Here is a 17440-nt window from a genome sequence, read left to right on the forward strand (position 1 = left end):
ACACAGCTGTGTATGTTCCATGTCATGATACGGTGAGAGGCTATACATACAGCATTTTTGGATTATAAATGTAAGAAACAGTCCTTTAACCTCTGTGCTGATGTATGTGGATTATGAACAGAGAAGTCATACTAATGTAACAGTTTCATGCCATCAGGACAGTATTTTCAAATTTCCAGTAGTGACACTATGAAATAAAAATCAGAACAACCAATTTAACTTAAAAGAAGGCAAACCACAAGCTCCAAATTACTGGAAACACTTGTCAAACCTGCAACAAAGAAAATAAGAGGCCTGATTAAGGTGCACACAGTTACAGCGTTTTATGAAACTTGGGCAGCTCCCTTACCTTTCTAAACAATACTGGGTTTGAGTCACATTTTCAGTGACAATTTCACACTATAAGCCCAGTGACACCAAATCTTTGTTATAATAAACTCTGATTGAGTGAGACTTTTAAAGAGTCATTTAACAATACACTTAAGAAATCAGAATGCTTGTAGCTGTTGCACCTAAACCATCTTAGAAGACCTGTAACAAAAGAAAAAGTAGAACATGCACACAAAAATCACACACTATTTGTGTGTGTGTGTTTGTGCATGGTGTTAAAGAAAACGAACTGAAGTCCAAACGAAAAGACAGAAAACATTTGGCATGCTGGTGGGGGGGAAAAAAGGAAAGAATTAAAAACAAAATAAAGTTAGTGATTAAAAAAAAAATTATAGCACCAATCTGTGCCAACATGGACATCTGGCAATCTGTTCAATTCTAATTACCTCTTTACGCCATAGGCCATATTAAGCAAATTGTCCAGCCTGAAAAGAGAAGGAGGGTCTCTGGGTTAATGTCTCACAGATGGCAAGATTGCTCAATGGAACTTTTATTAATAATGCTCCATTTTCAAAGAAGAAATTCGTAACATCAACTCCTGTACATCTAGCGGGTCTAATGAATCAGCAGCCATAGAGCTGCTTTTACTTCCACAATAAACAAATGACATTTAAAAATGTGCTGGTAATGAAGAAAGGTAACATTCCACCACCTTACAATTTGATTCATCACAGAAGAATTCCCTTGCGGTTTTGCTTCTGCACACTATATTAGCCTGAAATTGTAACTTTTGCTATGATTTCCACTATTTACCTTTCCATTGTCATTAAACCTGTAAATAGAAATAATAATAAAAAATACGCTGGTGGCAGCCGTTTAGGATTGTACTAGTATTGTGAATTGTAGACATTTTTCTTTTGTTGGGAGAAATTATTTTTGATGCCTAAAAGCCAGAGCAGATTATCCTAACATTTTTCAGATCAGATCATTAAACAAAGTTGACAATGTTTAGTATGATGGGCAGTCACAATGTAGCATGTATAAAGGCCTCCCCAACTTTAAAAATACGGAGCTTTCCATATTAATGTATTAGGCAAATGGGTTTTTGTTTTCCAAGGGGTCAGGGTTGTAGGCAAAAAATAACGAACTGAAATTAGCTACATTGTTCAGAAGAATTAACTTTAAAATAAAAATGTAACATCCATCACACTTCATCAGAAAAACCAAGAAGTGTTCTGTAAATGCTTTAAATGTGAAACAATTTGTGAATATTCTGTTCAGAAATCTGTATCTGCACAGAATGCTAAACTGTGGTTTTGTTTTAACCTTGGTTAGTTTAAGCAGATATCAATTTGTCTCAACTGACAAGTAAACAAGGCATGGCTTGTTTCCCCAGAACTTGGGTTTACATTCCAGCTGCTCTTGCCTCCACAGTTCGGCAAGCATGTAGGAAAGGTGGCCAAACAAACCATCATTAGGCAAGACTGTTGAGAGAGAGGACATAACATTGAACCACAGTTAAAACAACCTAGGATTTGTGTAGTCAACAACAAACCATGGCTTCACATTGTGATGGTACCAGAAAAAAACCATGGGCTGACACTCAAACACATCCCACTTTGGTTAAACTAACCATGGTTTAGTATTATGTGTGAGGGAGGCCACTTTATATTTATTTCTATCTATATATGTATTATACTCAATGAACAGATACTGAAATAAAACTGTGTGTTCTTTGCACTTTATCTGAGCACTTCAAAAGCAGGCATTTAATGCCAATAGGTACTAATGCTTTCTCTATGGAAACCAATCCAAATGTAGAAACAAGTTTACGCAAAAGCCTGCCATGAATAGGGAAAGTCCCCATAACGGTAGTTCATAAGCAGGGCAACTATACTGTGTTAAAGACATCTAACAGGTGATCAGTACTGTCAACTTTGATTGCCAGAGGAAAAGATCTAGTATATAACCTGCTTCCTGCACCTTTTGCTTAACAAAATATGATTGCTGCATGCTAATCATATCCTGGGGCACATGGCAACAAGTACATAGGTTTTTTTTACTGTAACTCTAGTTCCCTCAACTGGGGCTTTTATTTTTTATTACCCAACTGCTATGTTAATCTTTTGTATCTTTTGTATCAATGCACCATGTATAAATGAAAAATGAATTCTGTTTCTCATTTTTATGTGGGGTAATAATTCACACATATTCAGTTTCTTGTTTACATGATTGTCCTATCATTCCTTTGCCCGACAAAATCTGGTCAAACCACAGTTCTGTCAACTCAGGAACCTGCAAAAAGATGGCCCACCGAACTCCCAGTCATAAGATACTGAAAATTAACCTATAACTTGGTAAACAACAATAAAATAAATTATTTGGAGAATGTTACCTGAATCTCTGAGCTTGGTGGTGGAGAGGTCCCGGATAGCGTCTGTTGGGAGACTGGTACAGCTGGGAAAGGAGGGCTTGGCTTGTTTTCTGACTGGGGTTATTAGCAAACTTCACAGTAATCGGTTCTGTAGCACCACTAGGCTTCTGGCCATTTAGTCCCTTTATGGCTTCTTCTGCCTCTATTCTCTTATCAAAACGGATAAATCCTACACCACGAGAAACACCTGTGAAAAGAATATTGCATTTAAATAAGCAAAAGAAGAAAGGGAAAAAAGTTTCAAGAACCTACTACACAAGGCCACAGGAAGTTACGTAACGCCACAGGAAATAAAGTGTTGCATGCATTGTTGTTGTTTAGTCGTGTCCAACTCTTCGTGACCCCATGGACCAGAGCATGCCAGGCACTCCTGTCTTCCACTGCCTCCCAGAGTTTGGTCAAACTCATGTTTGTAGCTTTGATAACACTGTCCAACCATCTCGTCCTCTGTCGTCCCCTTCTCCTTGTGCCCTCCATCTTTCCCAACATCAGAGTCTTTTCCAGGGAGTCTGCTCTTTTCATGAGGTGGCCAAAGTATTGGAGCCTCAGCTTCAGGATCTGTCCTTCCAGTGAGCACTCAGGGCTGATTTCCTTCAGAATGGATAGGTTTGATCTTCTTGCAGTCCATGGGACTCTCAAGAGTCTCCTCCAGCACCATAATTCAAAAGCATCAATTCTATGGTCCAGCTCTCACTTCCATACATCACTACTGGGAAAACCATACCTTTAACTATACAGACCTTTGTCGGCAAAGTGATGTCTCTGCTTTTAAAGATGCTATCTAGGTTTGTCATTGCTTTTCTCCCAAGAAGCAGGCGTCTTTTAATTTCGAGACTGCTGTTACCATCTGCAGTGATCATGGAACCCAAGAAAGTAAAATCTCTCACTGCCTCCATTTCTTCCCCTTCTATTTACCAGGAGGTGATGGGACCAGTGGCCATGATCTTAGTTTTTTTGATGCTGAGCTTCAGACCATATTTTGCACTCTCTTCTTTCACCCTCATTAAAAGGTTATTTAATTCCTCCTCACTTTCTGCCATCAAGGTTGTGTCATCAGGATATCTGAGGTTGTTGATATTTCTTCCGGCAATCTTGATTCCGGCTTGGGATTCATCCAGTCCCGCCTTTCGCATGATGAATTCTGCATATAAGTTAAATAAGCAGGGAGACAATATACAGCCTTGTCATACTCCTTTCCCAATTTTGAACCAATCAGTTGTTCCATATCCAGTTCTAACTGTAGCTTCTTGTCCCACATAGAGATTTTTCAGGAGACAGATGAGGTGATCAGGCACTCCCATTTCTTTGAGAACTTGCCATAGTTTGCTGTGGTCAACACAGTCAAATGCTTTTGCGTATTCAATGAAGCAGAAGTAGATGTTTTTCTGGAACTCTCTAGCTTTCTCCATAATCCAGCACATGTTTGCAATCTGGTCTCTGGTTCTTCTGCCCCTTCGAAATCCAGCTTGCACTTCTGGGAGTTCTTGGTCCACATACTGCTTAAGCCTGCCTTGTAGAATTTTAAGCATAACCTTTTTAGCATGTGAAATGAGTGCAATTGTGCACTCATTTTGAGCATTCTTTGGAACTGCCCTTTTTTGGGATTGGGATGTAGACTGATCTTCTCCAATCCTCTGGCCGCTGCTGAGTTTTCCAAACTTGCTGGCATAATGAGTGTAGCCCCTTAACAGCATCATCTTTTAAAATTTTAAATAGTTCAGCTGGAATACCGTCACTTCCACTGGCCTTGTTATTAGCAGTGCTTTCTAAGGCCCATTTGACTTCACTCTCCAGGATGTCTGGCTCAAGGTCAGCAACCACACTACCTGGGGTGTACGAGACATCCATTTCTTTCTGGTATAATTCCTCTGTGTATTCTTGCCACCTCTTCTTGGTGTCTTCTGCTTCTGTTAGGTCCTTACCACTTTTGTCCTTTATTATGGTAATCTTTGTACAAAATGTTCCTTTCATATCTCCAATTTTCTTGAACAGATCTCTGGTTTTTCCCATTCTGTTGTTTTCCTCTATTTCTTTGCATGCATTAAGTTGGCCTTTAAAGAAACCTATTGCAATTACAACCGTTTTATTTTGTTTAAATAATTCACACACTATTTATGTAATCTCTGCGCTGTTTACAAAGATACAGCCTTAATAACTCCACCTATATACGAACATTTATGGTCCTATACACAGTTAGGTAAAAAAAAAAAAAGTTTAAAAATTGATATAGTTGTAAACATATGGCTGTTTTCCCTCTTATAAATGTGGAATATCATATTTGTCGAAATGTTTTTATGATGAAACCATGTTTATTTCAGCCTGAACCAGAATTCCCTGCCCCAATTCCAACTGATCACACATTTACAAGACTTCCCCAAATTACTGATTTGTCCCCAACCCACCATTTGGAAATTACAGCTGAGTATCAACCTCCCCTCCCTTTGTCAGCAAATCTAAATATGCAATTTCCTTTATATATATTCCTGTGTAGAAAAAGTAGAGCGAAAGCACTTGAGAGCTTTAATTAAAACAGCAAATGAAGGACTTTCCAAACAAATTCAAGTTTAGAAATGTGCTTATAAATAAAACGTTTTTCAACCTGTGACTTGATCAACCAGAATTCTTGAGGTGATGATGCGCCCATATTGCGAGAAAAGCTGCTCTAGCTCTTTCTGGGTCATCGTTTTTGGAAGGCCGCTGACATACAGATTAGCATCTCTGATTGATGCCGAACTTGGACGGGCATAGGAAACCTAGGAGTTAAACAACACGTGGTTAAATAATGTATTATGTTTTAAACATAATAATCGCCTGCTGATCAGACCAGTGGCCCATCTAGTCAAGCATCCTGTTCTAACAGTGGCCAAAAACAGATGCCTGAAAGCAGACAAAAACACAACAGCACTCTGCCCATTCTCAGCAAGTGGTATTCAGAAGCAATGCCTCCGACAGTGAGGGAGGAACATCACCATAGTCCTCCATGAATATGTCTAATCCCGATTTAAAACCATCCAAGTTGGCCATTAAATGTGGGAATGAGTTCCATAGTTTATGTGCTTCATGAAGAAGCATTTTCTTTTGTCTGTCTTGAGCTTTCCAACATTACTGGATGTCCTAAGTTCTGGTACTATGAAAGAGGAAGAAAAAAAACTCCTCTCGACCCACCTTCTCCATGCCATAATTTTATAAACTCCAGCCATGTCACCTCTTAAATGCCGTTCCTCTAAACTAAAGGCTATAACCTTTCTTCATAGAGGAGTTGCTTGATCCCCTGAATAATTCTGGCTGCCCTTTTCTGAACTTTTCCCAACTCTACAATATCCTTTTTGAGGTGAGGAACCAGAACCGTTCACAGTCTTCCAAACGCAGTTGCACCAGGGATTAGTGCTTTTTCAAAGCTGCCACACACAGGTCGACTATCCACCATGACCCCAAGGTCTTGTACCTGGTCAGTCACTGAGTTTCTCGTGAGTTTTAAGAGAAATTAAGACCTTTTTGTCCCAACACGCATCACTTCACACTTGCTTACACTGAACTGCATTTGTTATTTTGCCACCCATCTTTTTTGTTTCAATGACCTTGAACAATTTACTGTTATCGGCAAACGTGGCTGCCTCACTACTCACCCCAATCCTAGATCATATGTGGACAAGCTTAAAAGCACAAATCCCACAAAGACCTTTACATCACACACTTGGTTAACAGACTGTTTTCAACCTTTTGAGTTCCGACAGCTCGTTTAAAATAACCTTCTCACTTGATTCTACCTGCTCTTACTATAGAAACTGAGAAGTAGAAAAAATGTTGAGAACAAAAGGAAAGCTGGAAATAATTTTAAAACACATGCAAGGATAAGGTCCTTAAATGCAGGAATAAAAACAGTGACTGAAGATAGGCAGATTAATGTGCAGCCTCCCACACATCAGCTTTGTAAATTTTCCCCTTTGGGCTGTGGGTGTATAAAATGATTTACTGTATCCAGCACAAGCTGAACGAACCTGGTATGTACAGGTTCAGTGTTGTTTTGCTTTAATGGTTAGAAACAGATGAGGCTTTCTACAGAGAGATATTTTCTCTTTATGAATTCATACTAAACTGGCAGGATCTGCCCTGATTGCATTACAGAATAACTAACGAAACATCTGCTTAGTGAACCCATTCTCAGCATCATGCTATTTTCAACTCAGTTCTAACTGCCCCTCAAACTGGAAAAACATCCAGCTGATGCTAGTCAATACATATTAAAATATTATGCAGAATTCTAATAATGCTTTAGGAAAATACAACACATTTCGGTGAAAGAATGATTTAATATTCATTTTAATAACTGCAGTCAACATACAATGTATGATTTATATATAGAGGTCTGTTTAATTTGTCAATGTTGTTTCCTATTTCCACCAGCTCCAGTTTGAAAATATGTATTTTTCATCTTACAAAAAGCCATTTTGCCAACCCATTCCTTGTACTGCTAGCAATTCCACACAGAGTATAAAGAGATTAAGCTTTCTGGCACACTATAATACTCGAATATACAAACCCAACAACTTTGTGAAGCTTTTCACTTTTGTCTAAAACTAAGTATTTAAAGTCTAGCTTATCCATAAATTGCTGTATTACATTCACGCAACAGCATGTGTGGAGGGGGTTCAAGTCAGTAACATGACAAGCAACACCTATCTCTCAAAAAGGCAACTGATAGATGCATGTATTTTCTCCACTTCTAAAAACAGATGAGTCAACAAAGAAAATATCGGAGAAAACTAATATTTGCCTCCATTAGAAGATAAACACGTTACACATGTTTACACTGCAAAGAATTTAAAACCACATTTCAATATTTAGGAGTCAGACATAACTTATTTTCTAAAGTATCCCAGTGCATATAAATATAAATGTTAAAAAGAATTGTGATAAAAGGGAACAAACAATTAGAGGGACTGGTTATAGTGTATGATAGTGGTCTTCAAATTTTAGGTTCAGGGAACATTGAGTCTTTCACAAAACTCTACAGAGGCATAGGATACTGAGACACAGTGTCTTCAAGCCCCATCAGCTATCATTCGTCATCAGCAAAGCCTGTGATGTGGCAAATGTACACTTATCCACAATGGGTTTGTGAAGATAACATTTCCTTACTTACACCTCATCCCAAATTGTTTTGGGGAAAGAGCTACTGCTCTCTTCTTTTATTTCCCCATGCAAGGTTGTAGGTGGATGTCAAAGATATATTGGCTATTCCTCTTGTAATACTTGCACAATATTATTACCCCAGTCAACAAGTCCTCATATGCTGGAAATGGGCATATCTGCATGTGAAACAGATTATAAGAGTTGGGTTGAGGGGCCATTAGGTAGCAAAGGTTTGGAAGTCAGCCTAACTTCAGCATTTTAAAAACACCTGTGTATGCATAAAACTAGCTGCAATAAACATAAACATAGCTTGTCAAAAACATGTTTATTTTTATCAAGTTAATTCCTATTTTGTTTCTGCAGTGATTACAATTTTTTTAAAGAGGCTTACATACAAAATACAGCCATCAGTTCTATTCCTTTGTGGGATGTAATCAAAAAATCCCAATATTTAGTCAGGCATCAGACATATGAAAGACTGCCTGCAGTGATCCTGTAACTGCCTACTCACTGGATTTTCTTCCTCTAATCTCACATGATCTTGGAGATAAGCACAAAAATGTACTAGGCCATGTATTGTGAGGAAGGATTGGGGAGCAAAAGGAGAATTAAAAACATACTGGTAAGGCGTATTAGCAGCAAAGTACTCACTATATTTTTTCTGGCAATAAAACAAATGAGCCTGGCTACTCACCACCACCACCAGTGTAGGAATATTGCCGGGGTACTATGATTTGCAACCTAGAGGCAATGGAGTGTCCAGGTAGAGTTTGATTTTATCTTGAAAAAAATTAGATTCGTCATAGCAATGTAGCAAACACCTACTGTTATCCCCTAACTGTAATGACTTTCTGGCTCTACTATATACAGACTTTTTCAAATCTTCTCAGCATTTGTGTGAATGTAGGATTACATGGCATGCATCTGATAAAGTGTGCTGTAATTCACAAAAACCGATGTCACAATAACATTGTCTAAGGAGGCAAAGGTTCTTTTTTATTTTAACTATACCATACCAACACAGGTGCCACTCAAAATTTCATAGCCTAAATAATACATGCTATTTTTTTTAAGTCCTAGTGTTTCTATATAAACTGTGTTTGTGAACATAATTTCATGCATTCATCTGTATATAGTAAAACTACTTGTTGCCATTGTAGTGTCTTCAAAATATGTGGATCATAAAGGTAATGGTACCCCTGACCGTTAGGCCCAGTCGCGGACGACTCTGGGGTTGTGGTGCTCATTGCGCTCTATTGGCCGAGGGATCCGGCGTTTGTCCGCAGACAGCTTATGGGTCATGTGGCCAGAATGACAGGACTGCTTCTGGCAAACCAGAGCAGCACACATAAATGCCGTTTACCTTCCCGCCAGAGCGGTACCTATTTATCTACTTGCACTTTGACATGCTTTCGAATTGCTAGGTGGTCAGGAGCAGGGACTGAACAACGGGAGCTCACCCTGTCGCGGGGATTCGAACCGCCGACCTTCTGATCGGCAAGTCCTAGGCTCTGTGGTTTAGACCACAGCGCCACCCGCATCCCTATATGTGGATCATAGGTTTGTCCTAATTCTGACTCCTAAGACACATATAAGACCGCAAGGAGTGGAGGGGGGGGGAGAATGGAAAGTACTCATTCAGGTGACATGCACAAATACATCAGATGTAAGACTTGAGAATGAAAACTACATGTATTCAAACTTCAATACCCAAGCAACCTGAGCTTTAACTTTCTTGGAAGCTGTCCTCTAAGTCTAATATTCTAATAATTATACGAAGCAGCTAATGTCTCTTTTACATTCAATGTTACTAGCCTCATGGTACTCTTCCTTTTCTCGTTTACCAAGACAAGTTGAACACTGGAAAAACAGGAAACCAGGAGAAAGCAAAATGGACAAATCTAACTTAAATAATACAACCTATGCTTTATATGAATGACAACAAAACATCCCAAAATCTTGGAATGTAAAGGACACATTCCTAACGCTGGAATTTTAAAGTTTTGTTTATGGTGGGTAAGCACCTTCCTATTCACATAACAAGATAATTGTAATGGCTAAAGTCAGGCATAGGCAAACTCCGGTCCTCCAGATGTTTGGGACTACAATTCCCATCATCCCTGACCACTAGTCCTGTTAGCTAGGGATGATGGGAATTGTAGTCCCGAACATCTGGAGGACCGGAGTTTGCCTATGCCTGGCTTAAGTGTTAAGTTACTACAGGAAAAGGGAAGGAGGCAGTAGCTCTGTCTCTTTTAGCCATACTGGTCACCATCCAACTTGTGGAGGGTGAATGTCTCAATTGCATAGCTTCCTATACTCATTGGGGTTCCCTGTCTGTTTCAGTACCCTGGAAAGTCAGGGTTCTAGAATGTGCAGGACAGTGTCTGATAAAGTGGTGGAAGCAGCAGCAGCACGCAGAGCTGCATGAATGTTCCTTGCTGCTCCCTTCACTTACTTGAAATGGGGGGGGGGGACATAACTGTGGAATTTAAACACAGTGGTAACTGGGTAGTTGTGTAGATCATATTAAAGGATGCAGATAAGAAACAGGGCTTCAAATAAGAGCAGGGTAGGTCAGAAGACCGCACTGTAGTTCAGCTGCAGAGACAGCAAATAGAAAGGTCTCAGGAGACAGCTGCAAATAAAATCTTTCACTCCAAAGAGAGGTGGGAATTATTTTCTAAGCCTTGTAGCCATGCAGCGTCTGTGTGTTTTGCGGCACCAGAAGACAGGGATAAACCTCCTCTCCCCACATGCTGCAATCCCAATAACAGAGCCCCCTGAGCATGCGGTTAAGGACAAACAAGCAATGTAGCTGCACACTATGTATTAAGCGCTAACATGCAGTTTGACCAATACATCACAACTGGAAAGAAGAGCCTAGAGTAGTAGTTTGACAAATCCTAAAATGAAGGCCAAAACACACATTTATTTACTAAGTGTGGTTAGCAACTGCATATTTTTTAAAAAAATATATTAGATACCAGGTGTGACGGTCATTTCCAAAAGGAGGGAAGATTTAGCCCTTCCTTCCCGAACCATGATTCCCAATGATAATCAGCCCCTCTTGCCCACAGAGTTACAAGGCATAGAAAAGTACAGTGGGAGCTGTTTTTCAGACAGAGCAATCCAAATACCTTTATGCTGGCATAGAACGCTCACTACTGCCCAGTGAATTTGTGTGTGTTAACGTCCTGCTGGAAGGATCCAAAATGAAGTGTTGCAGGGAGGGGCTCAGTAGGTAGTGCATTAAACTTTTAATCTTAGGATTGTGGGTTCAAGCCCCATGTTGGGCAAAAAGATTCCCACATTGCAGGGGGTTGGACTAGATGACCCTTGTGATCCTTTCCAACTCTACAATTCTTTGATTCCCTCCCGCATATATTGAAGCTTCTATATTTATAAAGCCACTTTTTAAGGCTCATTTTCAGTGGTCACTCTAGATGGCACAATTACTTCTGATCGTCATTCAATTTTCTGCCATTTTCTTATAACATCTATGCTCTATTCCAGATGTGGGAGGGATGTATAGATACGTGGATGTACTATTTAGTTAGAATCATGGGTCTGGAAAGTTTGTTGAAATGTCTTTTAAAAAACAAGAGGGATCTCTGGGAATGCACGCAGCCGGAGCCTTTTCAGGAGCTGCCCTAAATCCCTCCACAATCCATCCAGCAAGAACACAAATTATATAAGCTGTCTGCAAAGTAGGGATCGGAACAAATTTGGGTCAGGACACATTTAAAGGCGAATCTATCAAACCTGCGCTTTCCAAAACAATATGAGAACCAAAACACAACCATCCCTTGAAATTCACACTTAACCAAATTTTGTGATATAGTTACCCAATCAAACAATGGGTAGAAATCAATATAGTGCTAAAGAGACTATTCAGCTCAACTATTTCTGCTTTCTTGACAAAGCTAACTCCCCTCTCCTCTCCCTATATGCTGTTCTGGGGCTTCCTCTCTCTTCCCCTTCCCAAGCAACGGCTATCAGTTACACCCTTTGTATATTTATTCTGTATCTGTTAACTCTGAACTTCCACAGAGCGTAAGTACTAAATATGTTGGAGCTTAGTAAGTGTCTTGCTGTGGTACCCATGGAGGCAGCACAGAAAAAAACCGAATTCATGTGCAGACAGTACTTTCCAGAATGCTTTGTTTACCTTTCATAACAAGCTGCACAGGGGGATTATGTAATTCAAGTGAAATAGGAGCATCAATAACTATTAAGTCAAGATGTTCTAGGGGATACAGATAATGCTTCAGGATATACCTAAACCAGGAAGTTCAATGAAAAGGAAAAGAAATAGATCACTCCATTTGTCACCATTTGCTCTTGGGTTTCATCAACTGCTTGAGGTGAAATACGCTACAGGAGTTGGGCCATTTGATCACGTCACCTTTATCCTAATGTAATGTTTATTACCATGTTCATTATTAATATTTAAGTTGTGCCAGTCAGTAGCACAACTAGGTAATTTAATATGGAGGTGACTAAGTAGCTTCTGAGGGTGCACATTAAGGAGTGTAGGTAAGATGCAAGTGAGAGAGAAAGATTAGACTTGATGAAAAAGCAACAAGGAAGGAAGAAGGGAATGTGAAGCATTATGTACCTAAATGAATGGATGCACAACAGTTCAGGAAGGGTTCTACAGGGGAACACAGAGGAACCTAAAGAGATCTGCTCATGTTATGCATATTTTCGGGATTAAAGAACCCTAAAATCCAGGTGCTTGTTTTCATGCCTGAAACACCAAACTGGATGTGGCATTTATAGTTTCCTGCTTGGCAGGGGGTTGGACTCGATGGCCCTTGTGGTCTCTTCCAACTCTATGATTCTATGATATAATACACCATGAATATTCCTTCTTGTACAGCGTCTTTTTGGTAACACCGTTAACTCTTCCAAATGGGGAAATGTTATTGTTGGGGAAGCAAAGAATTCCCCACTTACCAGAGAGCTACTTTTGAGAAAAGTGAAGAAAAATGTGCTCTTAGCAATTTAAAAAAATGTGTGAATCCAAATATATGTGAGAAGCAAGATAATAATCAACTCACTCCTTTCCTAAGGAGAAAAAAAGACCAAACTGGATCCTATTAGGAACATCATTATCAGTATTACTTATTGCTAGGGGCTGTGTCCCTGCTTGCTTCATTCATCACCCCACCCTCAAGACCTCACCAACCCCCTCCACTAACCCCTTTAGGTCCACAAAGAAGGTCCTCAGATGATGAACACATGGTCTGGGTAGGTTCATGTGTGAGGAGCTGGTCCTTAAGGTACTGGAATCTTGACCAGCACTTTGAACTGAGTCTGGAACTTAATTAGCAGCCAACTGTGCCAGGATTAGTATGGTATCACCAGATCACCTAGTCTGCCCTCTGAATCCTGCACTATGTGCCGTTTCTGAACTGTATTCAAACGCAGCCCGAAGTATAACACATTGCAGTAATCTAAAGCAAGAAGTTAGTACAGTGTTTATAATAGAAGTTAGGCTACCCCTGTCAAGACAGCGTCATAACTGTGCCACCAGTGAAAGCTGATGGAAGGTACTCTGTGCCACTGAGGTCACTTGTGTCTCACAGACACCTGCTGTGTCCCTAAGCACCCCCAAACTGTATTCTTGCTCCTTTAGGAGAAGCTCAACTCTATCCAGAACAGGTAATGAAAAACAGATTTGTGTCTCATCTGATTATTGATGACAACACAGTCCAAATCCCTGGATGAGCCCAGCCAGTGGTTTCATGTAGATGCTAAACAGCCTGGGGGGACAAATCTGGTCCGTGTGGCATCCCACACTGGAGAATCCATGGGGCCAAGCAGCATCTCCCAACACCACTCTCTGGAAATGGGCATCTAAGTAGGGTAGGAACTATTTTAAAGTGGAACCACCCACTCCCAAATTGGACAGCCACTCTAAAAGAATACCATGGTCAATCAACACTCTCCCTGTTTCTCATCCATCCCTAACCCAACAAATACAGAGCGACCAAGGCAGTTTCTGTGTCAAAACAAGGCCTAAACCCCAATTTAAATGGATCTAGAAAACCAGACGGGATCCAAGAGAACCTGATTCTGGTTAGCAACCACCCGCTTAAGGACTTTGCTCAGTAACATCAGATGATTAGCTTTATATTGCTATTTTCACATTAATTTGCTATTCTAATTCAACATCAAATGGATTAGAATAACTGCTTGGCTGAAGTTATTCAGTTGGTCTGCCATCTGGTAATTCAGTCCTAGGGCTTAGAACATGGTAAGGAGGAGGCAAGAATTACATGAAGCCCTAAAGCAGGTGTGTCTGAGCTGAATTTATTTTAAGCTAGATATAAAACTATGATGCAGGATACTAGCATTATAATTATTTAGACATCGCAACTGTTTATAGGTTAAGAGATCACACTATCTTCAGGAGGGGCAGTTAACACTAATTCACATGGACCTCACACTGAGCCAGTGTAGTGTAGTGTATTAAATGCTGGTTTTGGCCCAGATCACTCTCAGGCTACCTACTTCACAGTAATGGTGTGAAGATGAAATGGGGAAACCCCATGTATGCTGCACTGCACTGAGATCCTCAAAGGAAGGATAGTGTGTTATTACTAGGATTCTTTTCATGTAAGAATCATTTACCACGAAACATGCCAAAGCAGTTAACAATAAATAAAAACAAACATACATCAACTATAAAAAGATATATAAATACAATTTCCAGTTCAATGCAGATAAAGATTAGGTAAAAACTTTCACTTGAAAGGCTTGTGACAAGAGGAATGCCTTTATTAGGCACCCAAACCACACTAAAGGTATGATTCCTATATCATACCTCCTGATGAGAAGACATGCGCAGGGTATAGTGTTCAATTGGGTATGTGTGGGTGAGTTAATCTTTTAGATACCCTAGCCTTAAAATCTCCCAGTGTTTGAAACTCCTATTGTTCTAGGCACATTTTGTGACTGGGAATTTCATTAGTATGAGCAGTTTCTGAGCTCTGGGTGCAGTACTGCACCTAAGGTATCAGATTAAAACTGCAGAGTGGAAGGAAAGGAGGACCATTTTCTGCCTCTCCACTTCTAGCTACTCTTTGAAGACTGGAAGAGACCCTCCTAAAAATTTAAGGGGGGTGGGCAGGAGAAGGACTAGACCATGTGAAAAATGAACACAGTATTTTAGCTGCAGTTCATTCATTTTCAGCTTTGCATTCTTGTTATTAAAAAAGTGCGCCTAGACATTCTGTTGTTCCACCCATAACCTAGGTTTAAGGTGCCATTTAGCTCCTAGCTTTCATATCTCAGTTTCTAACACGGGAATCTCCTAATGATAGCTCCCAATGGCTTCATACACGCTAAATGACACCGGGGGGGGGGCAGGATGGTACCTTGCAGCAACCCACTGCCAGGGGGCTGAAAAACCACCAGTCTATTCTCTGAAACTGACCTCAAAGAAAGGATCAGAACCACTGTAAAATAGTAATAATTTATTATTTATATGCCGCCTATCTGACTGGGTTTTCCCAGCCACTCTGGGCAGCTTCCAACAAATTAAAACACAATACAACATCAAACACTAAAAACACTGCTCATCTCATCAGTTCCGGACCACATCGTGTTCAATGGTATCACGCACCATTACAGGGTCACACATCCCTTGTACTCCTGATAAAAGCCATACGCTAGGGTGCTCACTGTTGATTCAGTCCCCAAACCAAGCCTGATTCTTGACTGGAATATGTCAATAACTCATATCGCTCAATAATACTTGTTACTGTCCTGTCATAGCCCCCTCAATCACCTTCCCTCAAGAATTGGTATTTGTGAAAGGGCAGTGACTGTCACAAACGAGGGGGTCCAATGTAGGCTTTTCCAGGAGTGGTTGAATCAAAGCATCTTTCAAAACTGCTAGGACTATTCCATCCTGCAATGATGTGCTGACCACACCCAGGGCCACCCGGTCAACCTCGCTTGGCGTGCTTTAATAAGCCAAGAGGGAACAAGGGCTGAGGAAGCAAATGGTTGGGTGCATTGTTCCAAGCATCTTGCACACATTTTAGGTGACATCAGCTGAAACCTATCCATGTCACAGCAGCCACTGCACTGGATGCCTCACTGGAGGCTGAAATAAATGTGGTGTGAAGATTGTGACAGAAGTGACAAATGTGATAGTTATATAGATCTCTGAGTACAAGGTGGACGACAACTTTGGGCATGCTGTTATTTTTCAGTGCATGGTTGGCACCTGACAGTTAAACTGTGAGACCTGACTTTGCAATCAGCTCGTGTGCACAATGGACATCTATCACGGCAGCAAAACAGACAGGTGCCAGCGGTCTCACATTGTGGACTCAGCCCCACCCCCACTCCAAAAGCTACAGCTTCCTCTCTGACAAAACTGTGTTTTAAGAAAATTTGAATTAATGCATTTCTTCCCTGGCCTGACCTCCCCGAGCCACTGCTTTTATACTGGTCAAAAATTCTGTCTGTGTTCAAACAAAAGGTTTATAACTTCTCCACTTGTTATGCCTCCAAAGATGAAGACCAAAAATTTAAATGTTGCCCAATGGCCAAGATGTTTGAAATTTGATTGGCATAACAGGGTGACCAACACCATGACACACACTATGTCAAAATAATTTCTGTAACAAGGGTATTTGAAATTTGTGTTGTCTCATGGGAATGTTCTTATATATGGTGATCATTATTCCATTAAAAGTGTGATTATTTGCTAGCATCTTCCTTTTTCTTAAATGCTTGTCATTGCAAGAGCTAGGGCTGCAGATAGATGCTCTGGTTATCTACAGTGGTCTCTGACATCATGTCAAAGATGACACATGAGAGAGTTTAAAAACCTAATTATACCGGACACTGGCAATGTATTTCCTTTTAATGACAACCATTTATGTGACAAAATTTAACTACTTGCCCTCGTGCAATTACTTGGCCTATTGCTGAAGTGGAAGGAACAAAATCACTCACTTAGGTCACCCAAAAGCAGTCACTTAAAAAAAAAGCAAGCAACAATACTGTTGATAGGCAAATGACATTAACTAATGCTAAAAATGTCAAGAATATTTATATAACTAAGCATCATAGCAACTATTACTGATTGTAAAAGCAACTGTGGTCCTGACAAGCAAAACTTACACAGTAACTTATTTTGGCAATACCATGGGAATAAAATTCGCAAGTGGGTTAAAGCAGCACAGCCAACAGAGCGCTTCCCATTGGTTATTGCAAGGCGGCAATCCACAGCCCTTATCATCAACTAAACTTTGCCATTAACTTCAGTGGGATGCGAATCACACCACTAAATCTGCAATTTTCTACTTCCACATCCTGAGACAAGTATGGTAGAACAGCTATGGTATTCAAACAGCAAAATAATAAAATTTATTTCCCTGCCCTCTCCCTTTAATAATAGGAAATGTTTGAGAAAGAGGATTCCCTCCTTCCCCCGACACTTTCTACCAATTACTTTTCCCTACATTGGTTTCTAGGGCTACAGTATGTCTCAAGAATTCAATTTTGTTTCCCCCC

The 17440-nt window shown here is 40.2% G+C and overlaps 1 protein-coding gene across 7 annotated transcripts in view; it reads right to left on the reverse strand.

Moving 5' to 3' along the window:
* The window catches only part of ELAVL4 (ELAV like RNA binding protein 4), a 99427-nt gene that overhangs the window by 3671 nt on the left and 78316 nt on the right, over positions 1 to 17440 (reverse strand). For 6 of the 7 annotated variants that reach the window (XM_053392484.1, XM_053392487.1, XM_053392483.1 and 3 more), the window contains exons 4-6: positions 5364 to 5517; positions 2726 to 2951; positions 777 to 815 (exon numbers count right to left, since the gene is read on the reverse strand). In XM_053392484.1, coding sequence (XP_053248459.1) covers positions 777 to 815; positions 2726 to 2951; positions 5364 to 5517 — 419 coding nt within the window. The remainder of the gene's footprint in view (positions 1 to 776; positions 816 to 2725; positions 2952 to 5363; positions 5518 to 17440) is intronic. The other variant, XM_053392485.1, reaches the window with a different exon arrangement.

This window comes from Podarcis raffonei, chromosome 6 (assembly GCF_027172205.1).
Source record: "Podarcis raffonei isolate rPodRaf1 chromosome 6, rPodRaf1.pri, whole genome shotgun sequence".
Taxonomy (NCBI): Eukaryota; Metazoa; Chordata; class Lepidosauria; order Squamata; family Lacertidae; genus Podarcis; species Podarcis raffonei.